Raw genomic sequence first — 18,568 nt, forward strand, 5'->3', positions numbered from 1 at the left:
TGACTTGTATGTTTATTAAATGCAGCAGTGTTTGGTCCCAAACTAATTGTTTATAAGAGTCATACTTTTTATCACAATTAATTAAATGTAAATGACAACAATGAAACATAGCCACTAAAAACAAAAACACTATATCCTTGAGTTCTAAGTTGAACATGTAGAAAGACATAGCAAATGCTTTCCCTTTAAAAATAAGTTTTCTTTGATTAACTGTAGTTCGAATAACTATAAAAATTTGGAGGACAAATCTTAGGAATATACATTCAGATTGCTTCAAGGGTCTTAAATTTTAATTCCATTTTAAAGAAACTGAAACTGGAAATTACAGATGATACACATGGATATGTTTAAACAAGAAACACTCTGCAAAACTCCAAACATCAGGCCTATATTTAATGAAAATGTCATGATACATAACAGAAAATTAGAAATACATACTACGCATTAACACATTACATTAAAAGAAAATGTTTATGATCCCAGGTTTTATCTTATTTTTTTCAATTTTTTGATCAAACTAGTTCCAACTGTAACACATAAGAGTGTTTATGTTATAATTCAAAAATAATGATGTTTTGTATCTTCAAAAATCTGAAAACTAGACACAAATTCTTTGGAATAGGAAAGCACTTCCCTTCAGTGGGCAAATATAAGAAGTCAAAAAATATGAAGAAGATATAAAGAATGAATATGAGTGAATTTCTTAACTCCTTAAATATAGTTGCTAATATAGCATTTTAACTAAGTGAGTTTAATGGCTATTTATAAACAAAGCTGGTTAACTGAACAAGAAAACAACTGCTAGAGTATAACATGAGACACTATCTTACATAATGGTTATAGAGCATATTAAAGCAATTTTTAGTTCATAAAAGTAGAAATTAAAGGGAGAAAAGGGACTGTTGTGCAAAGACATGTTATACAATTTAACTAATGCTTTTGTTTAGCTCTTCTAATTTTTCTGAATTATAATCAATACTTAATAAAATATTATATGACTTTTTATTAAGTATATTAGGGTAACACTAAGTTTCAAGTATACAGTTCTATAATCCATCATCTGTATGTTGCACTGTGTATTCACCACTCAAAGTCAAGTCTCCTTCTATCATCATATATTTAGCCCTATTTATCTTCCCCTACCACCCTACCCTCATTCCCCTCTGGTAACCACCATACTGTCGTCTGTGCCTATGAGTTTTTCTTTGTTCATTTGTTGTTTTCTGTTTTATACCCCACATACAAGTGAAATCATATTGCAAAAGTGACAATAATCAAAACAGCATGGTATTGGCAGAAAAACAGACACACAGACCAAGGGAACAGGATTGGTAGCCCAGAAAGGAACCCACACATATACTGGCAAATAATTTTTGATAAAGGAGTCAAAAACATACAATGAAAAGAAAGCCTCTTCAATAAATGGTGCTGGGAAAATAGGAAAATCACATACAAAAAAATGAAACTAAACTGCTATTTGTCACCAAAAAACAAAAATTAACTCAAAATGGATCAAAGACATAAATATAAATAAATATATAGAAAACATAGGCACCAAACTTATGGGCCTTGGTCTTAGAAAGGATTTTATGAATTTCTCCCCAAAGATAAGGAGAGTAAAAGCAAAAATAAATGAATAGGACTGTATCAAATTAAAAAGCTTCTGTACAGTAAAAGAAACCATCAACAAAACAAAAAGGCACTCAATCAAGTAGGAGAAGATATTTGCAAATAATACCTCAGATAAGGGGCGAGCATCCAAAATATATAAGGAATTCATACAATTCAACAATAAATAACAAATAATCCAATTTAAATATGAGTAGAGGATCTGAACAAACACTTCTCCTAAGACTTACAAATGGCCAACAGATATATGAAAATGTTCAAATTCAACTATTATATGGAAAGGCAAATCAAAACCACAATGAGATACCACCTCACACATGTCAGAATGGCTATTATAAAAAAAAAGAAAAGAAATAACAAATGCTGGAGAAGTTGTGGAGTAAAAGGAACCCTCATACACTGCTGGTGGAAATGTAAATTGGTAAAGCCACCACAGAAAACTATATGGAGGATCCTCAAAAAAATTAATAGAACTACCATAATAGATAGCCTCTTCTGGGTATCTAACCAAAAAGTTCGAAAACATTTATTCATAAAGATATATGGGCCCCTATATTCATTGCAGCATTAATCACAGTGGCCAATAACTTACCGTATTTTTCGGACCATAAGAAACACTTTTTTTCCCCCAGAAGTGGGGGGGAAAAGTCCCTGCGTCTTATGGTCCAAATATAGCCTACACATATACTTTAAAAAAAGAGTTTTTTTACTTGCCCGGCTCTGTGTAGTCTCTGTGTGCTTGCCCGGCTCTAAAATGGTTCTAAATGCTGCTGTTTACTTTACAGGGTTGATTACATGTGTTTATGACTGTGATGTTGGGTTTTAATACACATAAAATATTTTAGGACACTATTTGTTTCAGAATCTTTTTTTCTTCATTTCCCTTCTCTAAAAACTGGTGCGTCTTATGGTCCAGAGCGTCTTATGGTCCGAAAAATACGGTAAGTGTCCTTCCATGGATGACTGGATAAAGAAGATGTGCAACATACGTATATACAATGGAATACTACTCAGCCATAAGAAAAGATGAAATACTACCATTTGCAACACCATGGATAGATCTAGAGAATATCATACTAAGTAAAATAAGACAGACTGACATGACTTTTAAAGTTTCATATTGATGATTCAAATAAAGATTTGATCATTTATGGGAATTTCATGAGTTGTTTCCATACTGAAAGCACCGTTCTAACCTCACTCCAAAGTTGGGCTCAAGCTTAAGTTGCCAAAGTAAACATCAAAAAATCAGAAGCAAAATTAAATTCAAACCTAAAAACTCACTAATTCTAACACTCTAAAACTCTTCAAATCTTACAAAGAACATTTATCATTAATACGTAGATATACAAATGTAAGACCTGTGTGTAAAACATCAGTAAGAACAGACATGCTTCGCAGTTTGATTGTTAAATGCATGGGGAACGCTGAGACATATTAACATAGCAACAGGGACACAAAGATCGACAAGTCTGTTAGGGCTTATTTATCCTGCTAACATCAGAGAACAACACATTTCATGTAGGGTAATTATTTACTCTAAATACATCAAAAGCTGCACTGCTTTCTTCAATAATGCATAGGATTATTGCATTATTCCTTCTTTCTAAAGATTATTATTATTTATTTTAGTAGCCTACAACCTCAACACCCAGCAGAATGTCAAGTACATAAAGGTAATACCACAAATATATACTGAATTTAAATCAATGACTAAATATAATGACAAACCAATACTTTCCCAGGTCCACTGCAACATAAAATTGTTCCCTAGTTAACAAATCTCTCAAACTGCTCTATTTTAACAGTTCTTACATTTTTATAGTTTTGTCCTCCACTTCGGAGCTAATTAAATATAACTTCCAGCTATTGTCAGGTACATATCATTCCTTATCCATAGCTGGTCTTTATTTTAACTGGTTATCTAAGCTTGTCAATCACAGAAAGCAAATATGCTCTGACTGTGGCCTCATGTACTCCACTGGAAATACAGAGTTAAGTGAGCTTGAATTCATGGTTATTGCATGTATTTTGGCTGTTCAAGGGCCTTTTTCATTCTTTTCTGGTTCTAAGGTATAATCTAAATAAATGAGGCATTACTGTAGACTTATTACAAAGAACCTGAAATCAGAGATTTAACTAGATCTTTTTTTGACAATAAAACTTTACAAGATGTATCTTTACTAAAAATTTACCTAGTATTTTCCATTCTCAAGTTTTAAGGGAACCTATTTATCTTTGGCATCACAAAGCAAAGCATTCATAGATATTTTAATTGCTAGAAAAAATGTACGTAAACATCATGGAGGGGAAAAATGAGAAGTGTATCTTTCCAAAGTCTCAAAGTTACATAAAAACTACTAAAACAATGTTGCTAGGGAAAAATGACTTTGAAAAAGAGCTGAATTTCTATATCATATTTGAAATATCTCTATCAAAATATATCACAAATCTCATCCAGCAAAGAATACATTAACATTCATTTGTCAGTCAGAATTCTATTTTAACTAACTGCTTCATATTTCTACAAAGTATTTCTGCCTCAAAATTATATTGCCACATTGTAAATCATTCACTGTTCCAGAGCAATCCTGCTTTTAGAGATTTAACAAGGAAGCCATTCAGCAATTAAGATTAGGTCAAGGCCTGATTTTAAAAGGAGATAGCTACCCAGCACCAGTCAGTCCTATGAAATCCTATTTCATTAGCTATAAAATGATCTTTTAAATCTGAATGTCTCTTATTCTAACAGATTACTGGTTGGGTAGAATTCTTACATAATAATGAGATAATAATCAGAATAATGAAGCTAGTAAGTATATGTTTGACATGAGTTGCTTTTATTGTACTTACAGATTTCAAGTGAACAAACTATAAATATAATGAAATGAAAGATACCCTAAAACACAAAAACAACTTTGGATAATAAATATTTTCTTTCATATGGACTTATTTATTTAATTTTGCTTTGCTTCCTAAGATATCCCTCAAAGCAGACAGAAAAACCCTAAACTTTTTAATGCATGATTTAAAACTAGAAAGATAGTCCTCAAATTTATACATGGGTCTGTGTGCCTGTATTTGAGCAAACTTATATTAAGTCTACCTTAATGAATAGTAATTCTTCATATGCAATAAGAATTAACAGAATTGATTTTAAAATGATATTTAACCTCTGGGGGTCTTCCAATTTTCTAAAAGTGTCAGGAAGATGCTTAGCCAGATCCATCATTTCCTCAGAGATTGAAGTCAATTGTTTCTTCACATCACTAGGTAGTATTTCTTCCTCTGAAAAAAAGAGTCAATATCAATTTGCAAGCCACAAAGCAAAGATATTTATTTAGTCACTTATTTAAACTGTATTAGGGCATACATTTTCATTTTTTTTCTTTAAATAAATGGCAACAAAAAGGCCTCCTTATCCTGTCTCCAAAACACTTAACTTCCCTTTCAAATTTTACTATTTAAATTTTAGAATAAATTCAACATGATCTGCATTCATATATATTACAACCCAGTGGTTATCAACCAGGGCAGAAAGGAAAGATAGGAATGAGAATCTGAACCCACCTGCACTATTTTAAAATCAGAAATTCATATAATACCATGAATTATTAAATATAGTTTGGTAAAGCAAAGCCTTAGGCTGCTTATTAAATATAGTTTGGTAAAACAAAGCCTTACCCAACAGCCATTCCTTACTGTCCTCCTTATCAGTCGTCAACAAAATAAAATGTAAGCTTTTCTAACCACTGATCATCTTCCAAACTCTCATTTTCATTCTGTCTGGCACATATTCTCCATTTACACCACAAAATCTGCTCCTATTTCCCAAACTATTCCCCAGCTTAGAATTTATTACTCTAAAAATGACCAATTCCCTTGTCCTTCAAAAGTTCAGCCTTCGGAGGCATTTAACACCATTATTTCTAATTGCTGAAGTTATCTTATGATCTCAAAATCACATCCTCTCATTCATGGAAGATTTTTAGCACCTGGCTCACACTGTCTTTCCTTTCACTACTGCTCCTGTGATAATTCCTAGTGATTTTTTTAATATATTTTTATTGATTTTTTTTTTACAGAGAGGAAGAGAGAGGGATAGAGTTAGAAACATCGATGAGAGAGAAACATCGATCAGCTGCCTCCTGCACACCCCCCACTGGGGATGTGCCCCCAACCAAGGTACATGCCCTTGACCCGAATCGAACCTGGGACCTTTCAGTCCGCAGGCCGACGCTCTATCCACTGAGCCAAACCGGTTTTGGCAATTACTAGTGATTTCAACATTCACAGAGATGCTCCACCTAAAAGTGCAGCATTTTCTGTTCCTTAATATCTCCATTTCCAACTATCTGTTCCTCAACTGACCTCAGCCACACATCCCCACAGTCATCTATAACAATGAAAGCATAATATGCTAATTAGACTGGACATCCTTCCAGACGACCTTCCGGGACGAAGCCCGGACTGTGAGGGAAGCCCAGGTCCTGGTGCCAGAGGGAAGCCAGTGCCGGCAGCCTGGGGCAGGAAGGCCTCCTACCCTTGCACGAATTTCATGCATTGGGCCTCTAGTGTCCTTGTAATTTCCAATGAAGTCACCACTTCCGAACTTTAATTGTAAGTATTCCACCCTCTGAAGACCAATATGCTCTCTTTCTCTCAAAGATGCTTTCCCCATACAGCAGCTCTCTCAGTTTCAGAAACAAATCCATTGACTCTACCTTTTCCTTACCCATTATCCTTCAGACTGCCACTCTTCACCACGTCTTACTTGCCTTGCTTACCCAAATTAATCATTCGCTTGTGTGGACTCAGCTCTTTTGCTCCTTCATCCCTCCATTGGTATTTACCTGGATCAACCCCCTACTCTAATTCAACCCAGCTTTTTTACCTACTTGATGCCTGGACCCAAGTAGTTGAATATAGATGAAAATAAAACACAACTACGATGACTCACAAATAAAACAATCTATGATGATTCAGCTCACTTGGTTCTAAATTCATGACACAGACCTCCCACTTTCAGTAATGACTGTTAATCATTCTACATTTCCCACTTCCCACTCCCAAGATGACTATTTCATACTTCTTTTTTTTTTTCCCTCCAGCCTCCAATATCCCTCCTTTCACTCAGAGAACAACTCACCTCTTATTTCACTAAGAAAATAGAAACAAGAAGAGAACTATCTCATCTTCCCACCCCCAATCTGCCAGTTAGTCTGTATTAGAATCACTACTCCCATCTACAGCAAAATTTCTGGAGTCCTCCATACCCACTGTCTGACATTTCCTCCTCCCATTTTCTCCTAAACTGGCTCCAAGTGACTTTCACCCCCACCAGCATAGCACAGCTGCTTTTGGAAAGGTCACCAATGGCCTCCCACTGTCTAATCTAATAGTTAATTGTAGTTCCTCAACTCACTCAAACTCTCCAAGGTATTTCAAACAGTTTCCTCCTACTTAAACCGTTTTTCTTCACTTGGCTTATGCACACACCTCCTACACCTGCTCCATTATTACCAGTCCTCTCAGTCCTCTTTGCTGCATTCTCTTCCTCCTGGATAGAGTCCTCTTTGCTGCCCTGGCTGTCAATACTTGGGCCTCTTCCGTTCTTTACTCCCTTCACTCCCTATTTTATCTCACCCAGTTTCACTGTTTATCTACCATCCGTATGATTCCCAAGGTTACATCTCCAAAGCCAACCTTCCCCCTAGCTACAGAATCACATTTCCAACTAAGATATCTTCTTAGGCATCAGAAAGCATTAAAATTTATCCTGTCCAAAATGTAAATGTAGATTTTTTTTTTCTCTCACCAAAACGTGTTCCTCCCCATAACCTTTCAACTAACTGACCCTTCCCTTCCATTCACTCAGTTACTCCAACCAAAATATCTTGATTGTTCTCCTGGTCTAGACATCTCACCCTTATGCAGAATTCATTAGCAAATCCTTCACAATAAAAACCTTCAAAATATATACGGAATCTACCACTTCTCTTCTCTATTGCTAACAGCCGAATCCAAGCAATCATTATCTCTTGCCTAGACTATTACAATAGCCTCATGGCTGACTTCCCTGCCTAAACACTTGCCCTCTTATAGCAGCCAAAAAAAAAATCCTTTTAAAATAAAATTTTAATCATGTCATTCTCCTGCTCCAAATCCTGTACAAGGGTGTTCCCATCACTTATCACTGTATTTATTTTAATTAATAAAATATGAAGTCAGATTCATAGCCTATAAGGCCCTAAATGATCTATCTGGCTCAAGCTACTTTTCCAGCCTCATTTCCTGCTACAATCACCCTTACTCATTTCACTTCAGTTACAATCACTATTCCTCACACAAGGCAAGCTATCACCCTGAGAGGCTTTGTTCTTTCTTCACTCTAGGCCTGCTATCTCCTACCCTCAGATATCCATGTGGCTCCTTCCCTCCCACTTCCGTCAAATTAATAAAAGAAGGAGCTTGGTCTATTTCCTTCAGTGAACTTCCCCAGCAACCGAAACAGTGCCTGAGCCATAATAAACATCCAACAAATAGGTTACAGAAACAAATCTTCCCTTTCCAAACCAAGCTTCTAAAAAAAAAAAAAAAAAAAAAGTTTTCACCTGTTTCTCACATTCCTTAGATCTAATTAGTCCTCTGTTCATGTTAAAATGATTTTCACACACACCATTCCACTAAGGTTATCACACCTTCATGTACCAAAACCTATGGACTCTTTTCTGTTTTAATGGTACATGCTCTAAATGACCACTTTTTCATTGAAATACTCTTTTGTCACCCAGTACACCAAAGCTGCTATAGTAAAAGGTTACAAAAAAATTGCCATGTTGCCAAATCTAATTATTAAGGCCCCAGTTTCTCAAACTTTCAGCAGAATTTGAAACGGTTGATAACATCCTCCTACTTAAAACATGTTCTGCACTTCGCCTTCTGCACACACCTCCTAATTCCCTTCTATGCCTATGGCTACTCCTCTCTCGTCCCCTCCTCCATGTGAACATTAAATGCTGAGAGTTTCTCAAGCTTCTTAGACCCAATTCTTCCGGACGTCATTCCGGATGTCCTTCCTGACGAAGCCAGGGCCAGAGGGAAGCCAGCCCGGGTCCAGAGTGCCTGCTGGAGAACGGAGAAGGGAAGCCTGGGTTCCGGAGGGAAGCCAGTGCCAGCAGCTAGGGGAAGGAATGCCTACTCTTGCACGAATTTTCATGCATTGGGCATATATATATATATATATATATCATTTAGTGTGTGTATATATATATACACACACACACACACACACACACAGAGAGAGAGAGAGAGAGAGAGAGAGAGAGAGATTTCAAAGAGGAAGGGAGAGAGATACATAGAAACATCAATAATGAGAAGAAATCATTGACTGGCTGCCCCCTGCACACCCCCTACTTGAGGTGATAAAGCCCACAACCTGGGTATGTACCCTTTGCTGGAATCAAACCTGGGACCCTTTAGTCCAAAGGCCGAGTCTCTATCCACTGAGCCAAACCGGCTAGGGTTTAGATCCAATTCTTTATCTCCAACTCCCAATTCTTTATTTTTAACTCAAACTGTCCTCCAAGTTACAGGCTGTATATCTAAGTGTCTATTGGCTACTTCCATTTGCTATCACACAGGCTTCCTTCATTTAGTATGCATAATATCAACTGTATGACACCTCATCCCCAAATATTGCTCCAACTCTTCAGTGCTCTTCATCCCTGTTGCTCATGCCAACAACACAGAAGTGATCCTTGACCCATGGCTCTCATCTTCAACATCAAATTCTGTTGAGTCTACTGCTCTATTAAATCTACTCTGCATCAATCCACTTCTCTCCATCCTCAATACAAGCAACCAAGTCAGGTCCCCATCACTTCTCACTTGGATTACTGGCATTGCCTCCTAATAAGTCTTCTTCCACTGGGACCCCTGCCCTCCTACAATCCATTTTCTGCTCTACAGCCCAAGTTATTATTTAATGTAATTCATGTCACTCTGCGGTTTAAAACCCTCCATAATTCTTAGGAGGAAATGTAAACTCCTTAACATGACTTATGTGCTTTTCTTTTTCTGCCTCTGCTTCATTCCTTACCTTGTCATATTCAATAGTTCATCACACTGCACTACTTTCAATTGCCCATAGATACCATTTCTCTTTACCTCTGAAACTTTGCACCTGTTACCTCCTGTGTCTAAACCACTTATTCCTCTGCTTTTCAGCTAGCTAACTCGTGCTCTTAGGTCTTGCCTTAAATATCACTTTATCTAGAAAATATTATCTAATACCTCCAAATATACACTGGATGCTTCTCCCATGTGCTAATCATAGCACCTTGTTTTCCCACATCAAAGGACTCATCTAACCACACTGCAACTGCCTTTTTTTTTTCTTTTCCACATCAGCATACTGCAATGTAACATCAGGTTTCAGTATTAAGTCCCTTTGTTGTTCATCACTTGTGACAACTACTTTTTTTATTTTTAACTCAAACTGTCTTCCAAGTTACAGGCTGTATATCTAAGTGTCTATTGGCTACTTCCATTTGCTATCACACAGGCTTCCTTCTTTATCTCCCACAAAACTGGAGGTCATCTTTTCAGGGAACAGATTCACACTCCTGTATCCCCATATAGTAAAGCCACAAAGCCCCAACTACAGAAGCCTAATAAGCAGCAATGCTACAGAGTTAAAGCAGGAAGTCCTGCTTGGCCACAGTAACATGCTGGAAACCCTAAGCCTTGGCCAAATAGTTGTTAAGCTAATGTCAAAACTGCTCAGTACTCAAGAAGTTGTAATAATGCAAAACACTTTGCACAGGTGTGAATATTGTCTTTTTTGAGCCAAACCTCACAAAAGAACAAAGTCAAACTTTTTTATTTTTAGACCATAACATACCTTTATTTATGGAAAACAATTGTGCAGCATCACCCATAGTTTGTAATTTTTGATAAATGATGAGACCAGCCTATGGGAAAACAGAAAAATGAAAAGAACATACTAACGATCATCCAAATTATGACCCATGTTTTCAAAAAATCCAAAACAATGATTCCCAAAGCACTCAAAAAGCTAAATTCAACCCATTATGTTATGCAAAGAGCTAAACTCAACCCATTATGTTATGTCTTCATTTATTCACCACAATTATGAGAATGGAGAAAGTAAGCAGTCTAGGCTTTAAAATAAAAGTTTAAGTTCTAATGTTTTAGCATCTAATATCACAAGCAGGAATCCAACCAAATAACTCAGATATGGAATTTAATAAAATACACTCAAGTAAGAGATGTTTTGATTACAGATAATCTATTACACCTATTTCATTAAATCAGCTGAGAGTGTTAATATGTGTAAGAAACAATCCTTCTGGCTACTCTTAATAAGAATAATCAAGTCATACTGATTTTTCATAAATAAAAATGCTACAGATCTGAGCTAGTTCTCAACAAGTTTTATGATTTTTTTTAATAGAACATAAAAGACAATTATCAACCTATTTTCCAACAAAACTTAATTTTTTATATATATATTTTATTGATTTTTTACAGAGAGGAAGAGAGAGAGAGGGATAGAGAGTTAGAAACATTGATGAGAGAGTCATCAATCAGCTGCCTTTTGTACACCCCCTACTGGGGATATACCCGGAACCAAGGTACATGCCCTTGACCAGAATCGAACCCAGGACCCTTCAGTCTGCAGACCGATGCTCTATCCACTGAGCCAAACCAGTTTCGGCTGAATTTTTTTATTTATAAATAAAAAGTTTCTATTCTTAAAAAATAAACACAAAAAAAAGGGAAGCAAGATATTCATCTACAAATGGAAGTATAAATTAGGGAAAAAGAAATTCACTGGGATGTAAAATATGCTTCTTGGGGGGAAAAAATACTGATAGTGCTATATATAAAGATAAGCCCAGATTTCACTACGTACGAATATATAAACATGAAAATGCATCTGACTAACAGCAGTAAAAACTAAATCTGGAGGCAATTTTTCTAAATTTACCACATTTTAAATATAAATATGTGAAATAAGGCCAGCTTCCATATAGAAACTGTCTTGTATTTTTATTCTCAAGATGCTTATAAATCAAACATATCATCAATAACATTTGTGCATACTCAGTCCCAGCTTATTCGCCTTTTATGTTTTCAGAGAACTCACTTTTTTTTATAATACAGATTGGACATTATTTTGGCTTCATGACAATAAACATAACTAGCACTGAACAATCTGCTGATTGGTACTTGTTAATTAATACTGAGACTTAACAGCTTCACTGAATGCCTTCCGAACATTTTTAATGCCAAAATGATTTAAAATATCTTAGTTGCGTTTGTGCCACTAACACAACAAAATTTTTCTAAAGTAAATTATTTTAGGTTTCAAATATACATCATAGTCTAAAGATCTTTGGTACGTACATAAGCATCAGTAGCTGCATACAGTTTCTGGACCTCAGTGAGAGCATAATTTTTCCAATTGCTACAGCGGATAGACTTGTCTTTAAAAAGCTGTTTACCAAAGAGGTGCTTAACCAAACCATTGAGGCTCCAGGTCTCCGTACTTCTTAACTAGAAATAATGAACATACAACATAGCAAAAATTACTCCCTTCTATTTTCATATATTCCTAAATACCACCAAATGACCATGCTACAAATAAAGTTGGAAATATTAAACCAAAATATAAAGCATAGATAGCCTTTAATTTTCTGTCATTAGAAACTTCATTTGCAGCCTACATTATAAGAATTTAATTCTGAAATTTCCCCAATGTACAATAGTTATTAAAATTCTTAAACTGTAAAACTATTGTTCATGGGGGAAAAATTGAATAGATTGGTATGCTTTCTACTTCCCAGCCAAATGAATACTTGGCTAAATATGACAATTTAACCTAATGACTACATTAATAAAATATGTGAAATAAGGGTGATGGAATAGATGGTCAAAGTTCTACTGATGGTAAAAGCATCCTACCACAAGAGCTGCATTAGCCTCTTCCTTAAAAAAAAAAAAAAAAAAAAAAAAAAAAAAGGTACAGGGTATTGATATAAATGGATTAACAAAAACTTAAAATACAGTATTTAAATTTGAAAATATATAAAACAGTACTAATATGGGGGAGGTACTTACTTAAAGAAACAGATTAGAACTGAAGGTTCTCATTATGAAACACTCATTTGGGACTTCTTTATTACAAAACCATATAGCTTAAATTATTTTTTCAAAAAGACTAACATTCAGATAGAAGCGACATTCTATGAAACACAAATTTATCTTATTTGTGAAAATTATATATGTATTATAACTACCTTTTCATTGGCAACATTTGTTAGCTCCACAAAACCCTTCAATTTGATGTCAAAGTCGCGTAGAAGTTTCCATTGATCTCCTTCAATCCCAACACCGACCTTTTTAACTGCTTCATTTTCAAGCAACATTTTTAATCCCTGAGGAAAAACTGTAACATTTAATTATCATTTTCATAGGTTCTATCAGGTACGATGGATTTATTTTCTACTTCTGACACATTATATTTTTATATTTGTATTTATGTTCATGTTAAGTCAAAATTCAGAAATACATTCACCTGGAGTATTCCCTTTTTTACCTAAAGCAAAAAGCCCTGATTGAAGACAAGTTCTTTACTCTCTAAGTAGGAATAATATCAATGCCTGAAAGGGATGTGGAAATTAACCAGGGATATGAGTGGAACATAAATACTTAAATAAACATAAGGTAATGAAAGAAGTACCAGTTAATTCAAGAGCTTAATTTTATAGGGAAAATGTTAACATAATTATCTACAATATTTAAAAAAATGAAACAAAGAGAAGGGATACCAACCTGACATAGAGGAAATATGAAACAGGTAACATTTGCTCTCTGACACACACAACTGAATTAGTGCAACTCTGCTCAGTTGCCCTTTACTGTATATTGGTGGCCATTCCATGTCGAATCCTACCACATCTCCGTCAGTCAGACTCATGCTACAGGGGAAAATAGTGCAAATTAGTTATGTTAAAATGTCAACTGCTGCATTAACTAAAGATGATATTCAAAAAGTTAAAAGATAAGCCACAGTAGGTAGAAGATATTTATGACACATACAACTGCTAGTGAATAGCTGGAAAATATGAACAAGTCCTTGAAAAGTTACACAAATAATCCAGTGAAAAAAGGAGAAAAAACATGAACAATCAATTCTCAAAAGGAAGTCCAAATGGCCAATAAAACCAAATAAACCAGTGAAGACATGAAATCTGACTAGAAATCATAGCAATGCAAATGAAACCTATACAATATCACAGCTATCTGACCAGCAAAAGTTAAAGCCACACAACATCAAGTGCTGAGAAGGAAGGATATCTACCAGTGGGACCACTCATATACTGGTGAAGGTTTAACTTGACGATCTCTAGCTAAAGATGTATAAACACTATCACCTGGCAAGTTTTTCTCATAAATGAATGAAACTCTATGTGCACAACCAGTCAGAAATGTTTAAGGATGTTCATTACAATACTGTTACTACTGATACAAATGGAAACAAACCACATTTCCATCAACAAAAGAATGGAAAAATTGTGGCATAATGAAATAATAAAATATTAAATAAATATAACTATATATACCAAAAAAATCTCAAAAACATAAAATATTGAGTGAAAAAGACAAGTAGCCAAAATATACATATAAAGTGAGAGCATTTTTTGAAGTTTTGAAATAGGCAAACACTATATGATATTTTGAAGTATAAGATTATGAATATTAGAGAAAACATGTGAGGGAATGATAAACATTGACCTCATGATTGAAGTTATCTTATTAGGCTGTGGAGGGGAGAATCAGAAAGGGCATACAGGGGGCTTCAGCAATATTTTATTTCATTTCTTAATAAAGATTTGAAGAAAATGAATAGTAAGATTTAATAAAGGTAGGTGGGATATATAAGTAGTGCTTATATTATTATCTATTACTGTTTATATTTGCCCGTTTCACAACTTTTTTAATTAAAAATGCATTTTAAAAACAAATTTCAATGCAATTTCTGCTTTGGGTCAAGATGGAATAAGTGATCAGACATACTTTTCTTCCCTGAGCAAATAAAAAATTGAACAAAATAGCCCAGCCAGTATGGCTCATTAATTAAGCATCAACCTATGAACCAGGAGGTCATGGTTCAATTCCCAGTCAGGGCACATGCCCGGGTTGGGGGCTCAATGTCCACTGGGGGGGCATGCAGGAGGCAGTGGATCAATGATTCTCTCTCATCATTGATGTTTCTATCTTTCTCTCCCTCTCCCTTCCTCTTTCTGAAGTCAATAATTTTAAAATAATAAAAGTATAATATGCTAATTAGACCGAACGTCCTTCAGAACAAAGGTGGGGCTACGAGGGAAGCCCGGGTCCCAGGTGCCAGAGGGAAGCAGTGCCAATAGCTAGGGAAAGAAAGGCCTACTCTTGCACAAATTTTGTACATCAGGCCTCTAGTAAATAAATAAAATTGGATAAAACATATACACAATAGTTTTCAGACATCTGTCAATAGGCAGTGCAGGACTGTGCTCTCTAAGAGAAGAGAAATAAAGGGTGAGCCCTACTGCCGCCCCAGCTGTCTGCCCGGAACACTTTCCAGACAGCAAGAAGGGAGAAGATCCAAAGCAGAGCACTGAGTGGGGAGACAGGGTCAGGGCCAGAGAGGTTGAGGCAGGGGGAAGTTGTGGGTAGAGGAAACAAGGCGGGAAAGAACATTCAAGCACAGAGTAAAACTATGAGGCTGGAAAAAAACAATCAGTGAAATTAAGCTTAACAATTCCTAGGGCTTATATAGAAATAAGAGGCATTCAAGTTTGGAAAAGTCAGAGTAAGGGATTCTTGCTGATCACTTGGAGCATTCAGCAAAGACACCAGAAGGCTCACACCTTATTATTTGGCTAAATTACCCCCAAAGTAAAAGCTGCTGTAGAAACCTACCCTGGCAAAGCTTAAAAGTAAGCCTCGAAATGTAGAGCTGATACTGCCCGTCAGAGCAAAGCTCCTTTCTTTGAAGGAAAACAACAAAATCTAGCATTCAACAAGATAAAATCACAACGTCCAATCAAAAATCCCCAGCCATGAGAATAAACAGAAAAATGTAACACATAAACTAGTATAAAAATCACTTAGTAGAAAACATTAGAATAATGAGGTATACAGACAAGAACATGAAACAGTTACTATAAATATGCAGACTATGTTCAAAGATTTAAAAGAAAACGTAATGCGGAGACCGGTTTGGCTCAATGGATAGAGCGTCGGCTTGGGGACTGAAGGGTACCGGGTTCAATTCCAGTCAAGGGCAAGTACTTTGGTTGCGGGCATTTCCCCAGTAGGGTGTGTGAAAGAGGCAGCTGATCAATGACTCTTTCTCATCAATGTTTCTAACTCTCTATCTCTCTCCCTTTCTCTCTGTACAAAATCAATTAAAAAATATTAAAAAATAAATAAAAAGAAAAAAAAGAAAAGAAAACATAATGCCTGGCCAGTGTGGCTCAGTGGTTGAGCATCCACCTGTTAACCAATAAGGTCAAGGCTCGATTCCCAGTCAGGGCACATGCCTGGATTACACACTCAATCCCCAGTGTGGGGCACATAGGAGGCAGCCAATTGATGATTCTCTCTCATCATTGATGTTTCTATCTCTCCCTCTCCCTTCCTCTCTAAAATGAATAAAAATATATTTTTGAAAAAGAAAAAGAAAACATGAATATGATGAGAGCCAAAATGGAACATATTTTAAAGTATATAAGTTCTACAGAGGGAAAAATACAATAAAAATTCACAGGATGGGGTAATGGGTCAGACATTACAGAATAAGTGCATTTGCAGTCATGGTAAAAGAGACTATATACATACTGAAACACAGAGAGAAAAAGAAAGAAAAACAACAACAACAAAAACTGAAAGGAAAGAGAGCCTCAGGACCAATGACATAGTATCAAGCTATCTAACTTGTGTGTTTAGAGAGTGCCAGAAGGAGAAATGACTGTTAATAGTTTAAATTAAATTATTGCAGTGTCTTAAATTAACAGTCATTTCAAATGTTATTCTAAGGACCATTTGCTGTTAACTAAATTCAACAGAACCGATCACAACCATTTTTAATACTACTATGTTGGTATTCTATATAATAAAAGGCTAATATGCACATTGACTGAACAGTGGAATAACTTGTTTCTATGACCTGCACTGACCACCAGGGGACAGACACTCAATGCAGGAGCGGCTGGTGGTCAGTTTGCTCCCACAGGGGTAGCACTGATCAACCAGAAGCTGCGCTCAAGGCTAGCAAGCGCAGCAGTGGTGGCGGGAGCCTCTCCCACCGCTGCGGCAGCACTGAGGTCCATACGAGGTGGGCTTAAGCCATCAGTCAGACATCCCCTGAGGGCTCCCAGACTGCAAGAGAGAGCAGGCCAGGCTGAGGACCGTACTCCCCCTCCCCCATGCACAAATTCCGTGCACCAAGCCTCTAGTCTTAATGAAATATAAAGGGGCACTTGGAGTTTGAATAATTCTTGCATTTTTTCCCTTAGTTGGTGAAATAAACATAATATATTCAGTAGTACTATCTTAAGTGTTGAAAGTAAAATAATTATTATAGCTAAAATAGTAAAAAGGCTTACGAATGAACAGGCAAACAAGTAATTTAATTCAGTAACTTCAAGTTTTTACTTAAAAAAGAATTGAAACTTACTAGTGATATTCTACAATGTATAAATAATTATCCATTGAAAACACCTCAACTGCAAAACTCAGTGTATTCCAAATATTACATTAGTAATCTTCTAAGGTCCAAATTCCAATGAAACTAGGAAATTTAAGTCTCTTACCTTATATCTTCTGACAGGAAAGAACAATCACTAGGTTCATAACTGTATACAATGGATCCAGTGAATTCCAAGTACGGGAGGTCATCTTCAAAAACGCTCTTCTGAACAGACACCTCGAGTTAAACAAAATTCCAAAAGGAGCAAATAAAGTTCACATTAAATAATAAATGTTCATTGAAATAATAAAGCTCCCTGAAACATCCAAATTAGTTCCAAGTTTTAATAACTAACACTTTATAGCCTAATGAAGTCATAAAGACAATGGAACAAAGATACAGCCATCCACTGTAAGGTTATTTTTATAGCAAGTGTCTTTGCAAACTTCTAATGCTATTTCCATAAAAACACTTATTTTATTGATTTTTTTTTCTGTAATTATATTAGTACTAGAGGTCCAGTACACGAATTTGTGCACCAGTGATGGTGGTGGTGGGGGTCCCCTCAGCCTGGCCAGCAATTGGGGCTGATTAGGGCTGTCTCACCCAGTCCCAATCAGGCCAATGGGGGCTGGCCATCTAAGGGAGGGGACAGGGGAGAGCTCCAGGGCACATCCGACCCTCTTGCCCAGTCCCAACCGGCTGGACCCCAGCAGCAAGTTAACCTACCAGTCAGAGCATCTACCCCCTGGTGGTCAGTGTGCATCACAGTGACTGGTCAAGCAGTTGACCAAACAGTCAACACTTAGAATATTTTATTCTATAGGATTCTAGATGTGATAATACCATAAAATGCTAAAAACTGGTTGGTGGGTATTAGATGTATGAGGACCTAAATTTGCTCAACCATAAAAATTCAGCAAAGTAAGTACTGTCTAAATTATCTGAATTGCAACAAACTAGTAAACCATGCAAACCAGATTTAAAAAAAAAGGAAAGTACAGAGTAAGAATTCTCATTTTGTAAACCCAAGTGAAAGGTAATCTCATTCACTCATTCAATGACTAGATTCTTATTCATTTACACAATAGCTACTCTAACTTAAATAATGACCTGAAGTTTAAAAAAGGACTGATTAACTCCCTTTACAGTCAGGTTTACATAAATTTCCCA

At 36.0% G+C, this 18,568-nt stretch overlaps 1 protein-coding gene and 1 non-coding gene across 8 annotated transcripts in view; both read right to left on the reverse strand.

Moving 5' to 3' along the window:
* Window positions 1-18,568, reverse strand: part of WRN (WRN RecQ like helicase) — a 120,684-nt gene that overhangs the window by 76,965 nt on the left and 25,151 nt on the right. For 6 of the 7 annotated variants that reach the window (XM_045588900.1, XM_036458243.2, XM_036458242.2 and 3 more), the window contains 6 exons: window positions 17,520-17,632; window positions 13,492-13,637; window positions 12,957-13,105; window positions 12,064-12,213; window positions 10,535-10,604; window positions 4,803-4,917 (listed from right to left, as the gene is read on the reverse strand). In XM_045588900.1, coding sequence (XP_045444856.1) covers window positions 4,803-4,917; window positions 10,535-10,604; window positions 12,064-12,213; window positions 12,957-13,105; window positions 13,492-13,637; window positions 17,520-17,632 — 743 coding nt within the window. Of the gene's footprint in view, window positions 1-4,802; window positions 4,918-10,534; window positions 10,605-12,063; window positions 12,214-12,956; window positions 13,106-13,491; window positions 13,638-17,519; window positions 17,633-18,568 lie in introns of those variants that run through there. The other variant, XM_036458248.2, reaches the window with a different exon arrangement.
* Window positions 10,033-10,102, reverse strand: LOC118731034. The gene has a single exon (XR_004991736.1). It is a non-coding gene; the product is annotated as a small nucleolar RNA SNORD82 (small nucleolar RNA).

The sequence above is a fragment of the Pipistrellus kuhlii genome, unplaced genomic scaffold (genome assembly GCF_014108245.1).
Source record: "Pipistrellus kuhlii isolate mPipKuh1 unplaced genomic scaffold, mPipKuh1.p scaffold_m20_p_3, whole genome shotgun sequence".
Lineage (NCBI taxonomy): Eukaryota > Metazoa > Chordata > Mammalia > Chiroptera > Vespertilionidae > Pipistrellus > Pipistrellus kuhlii.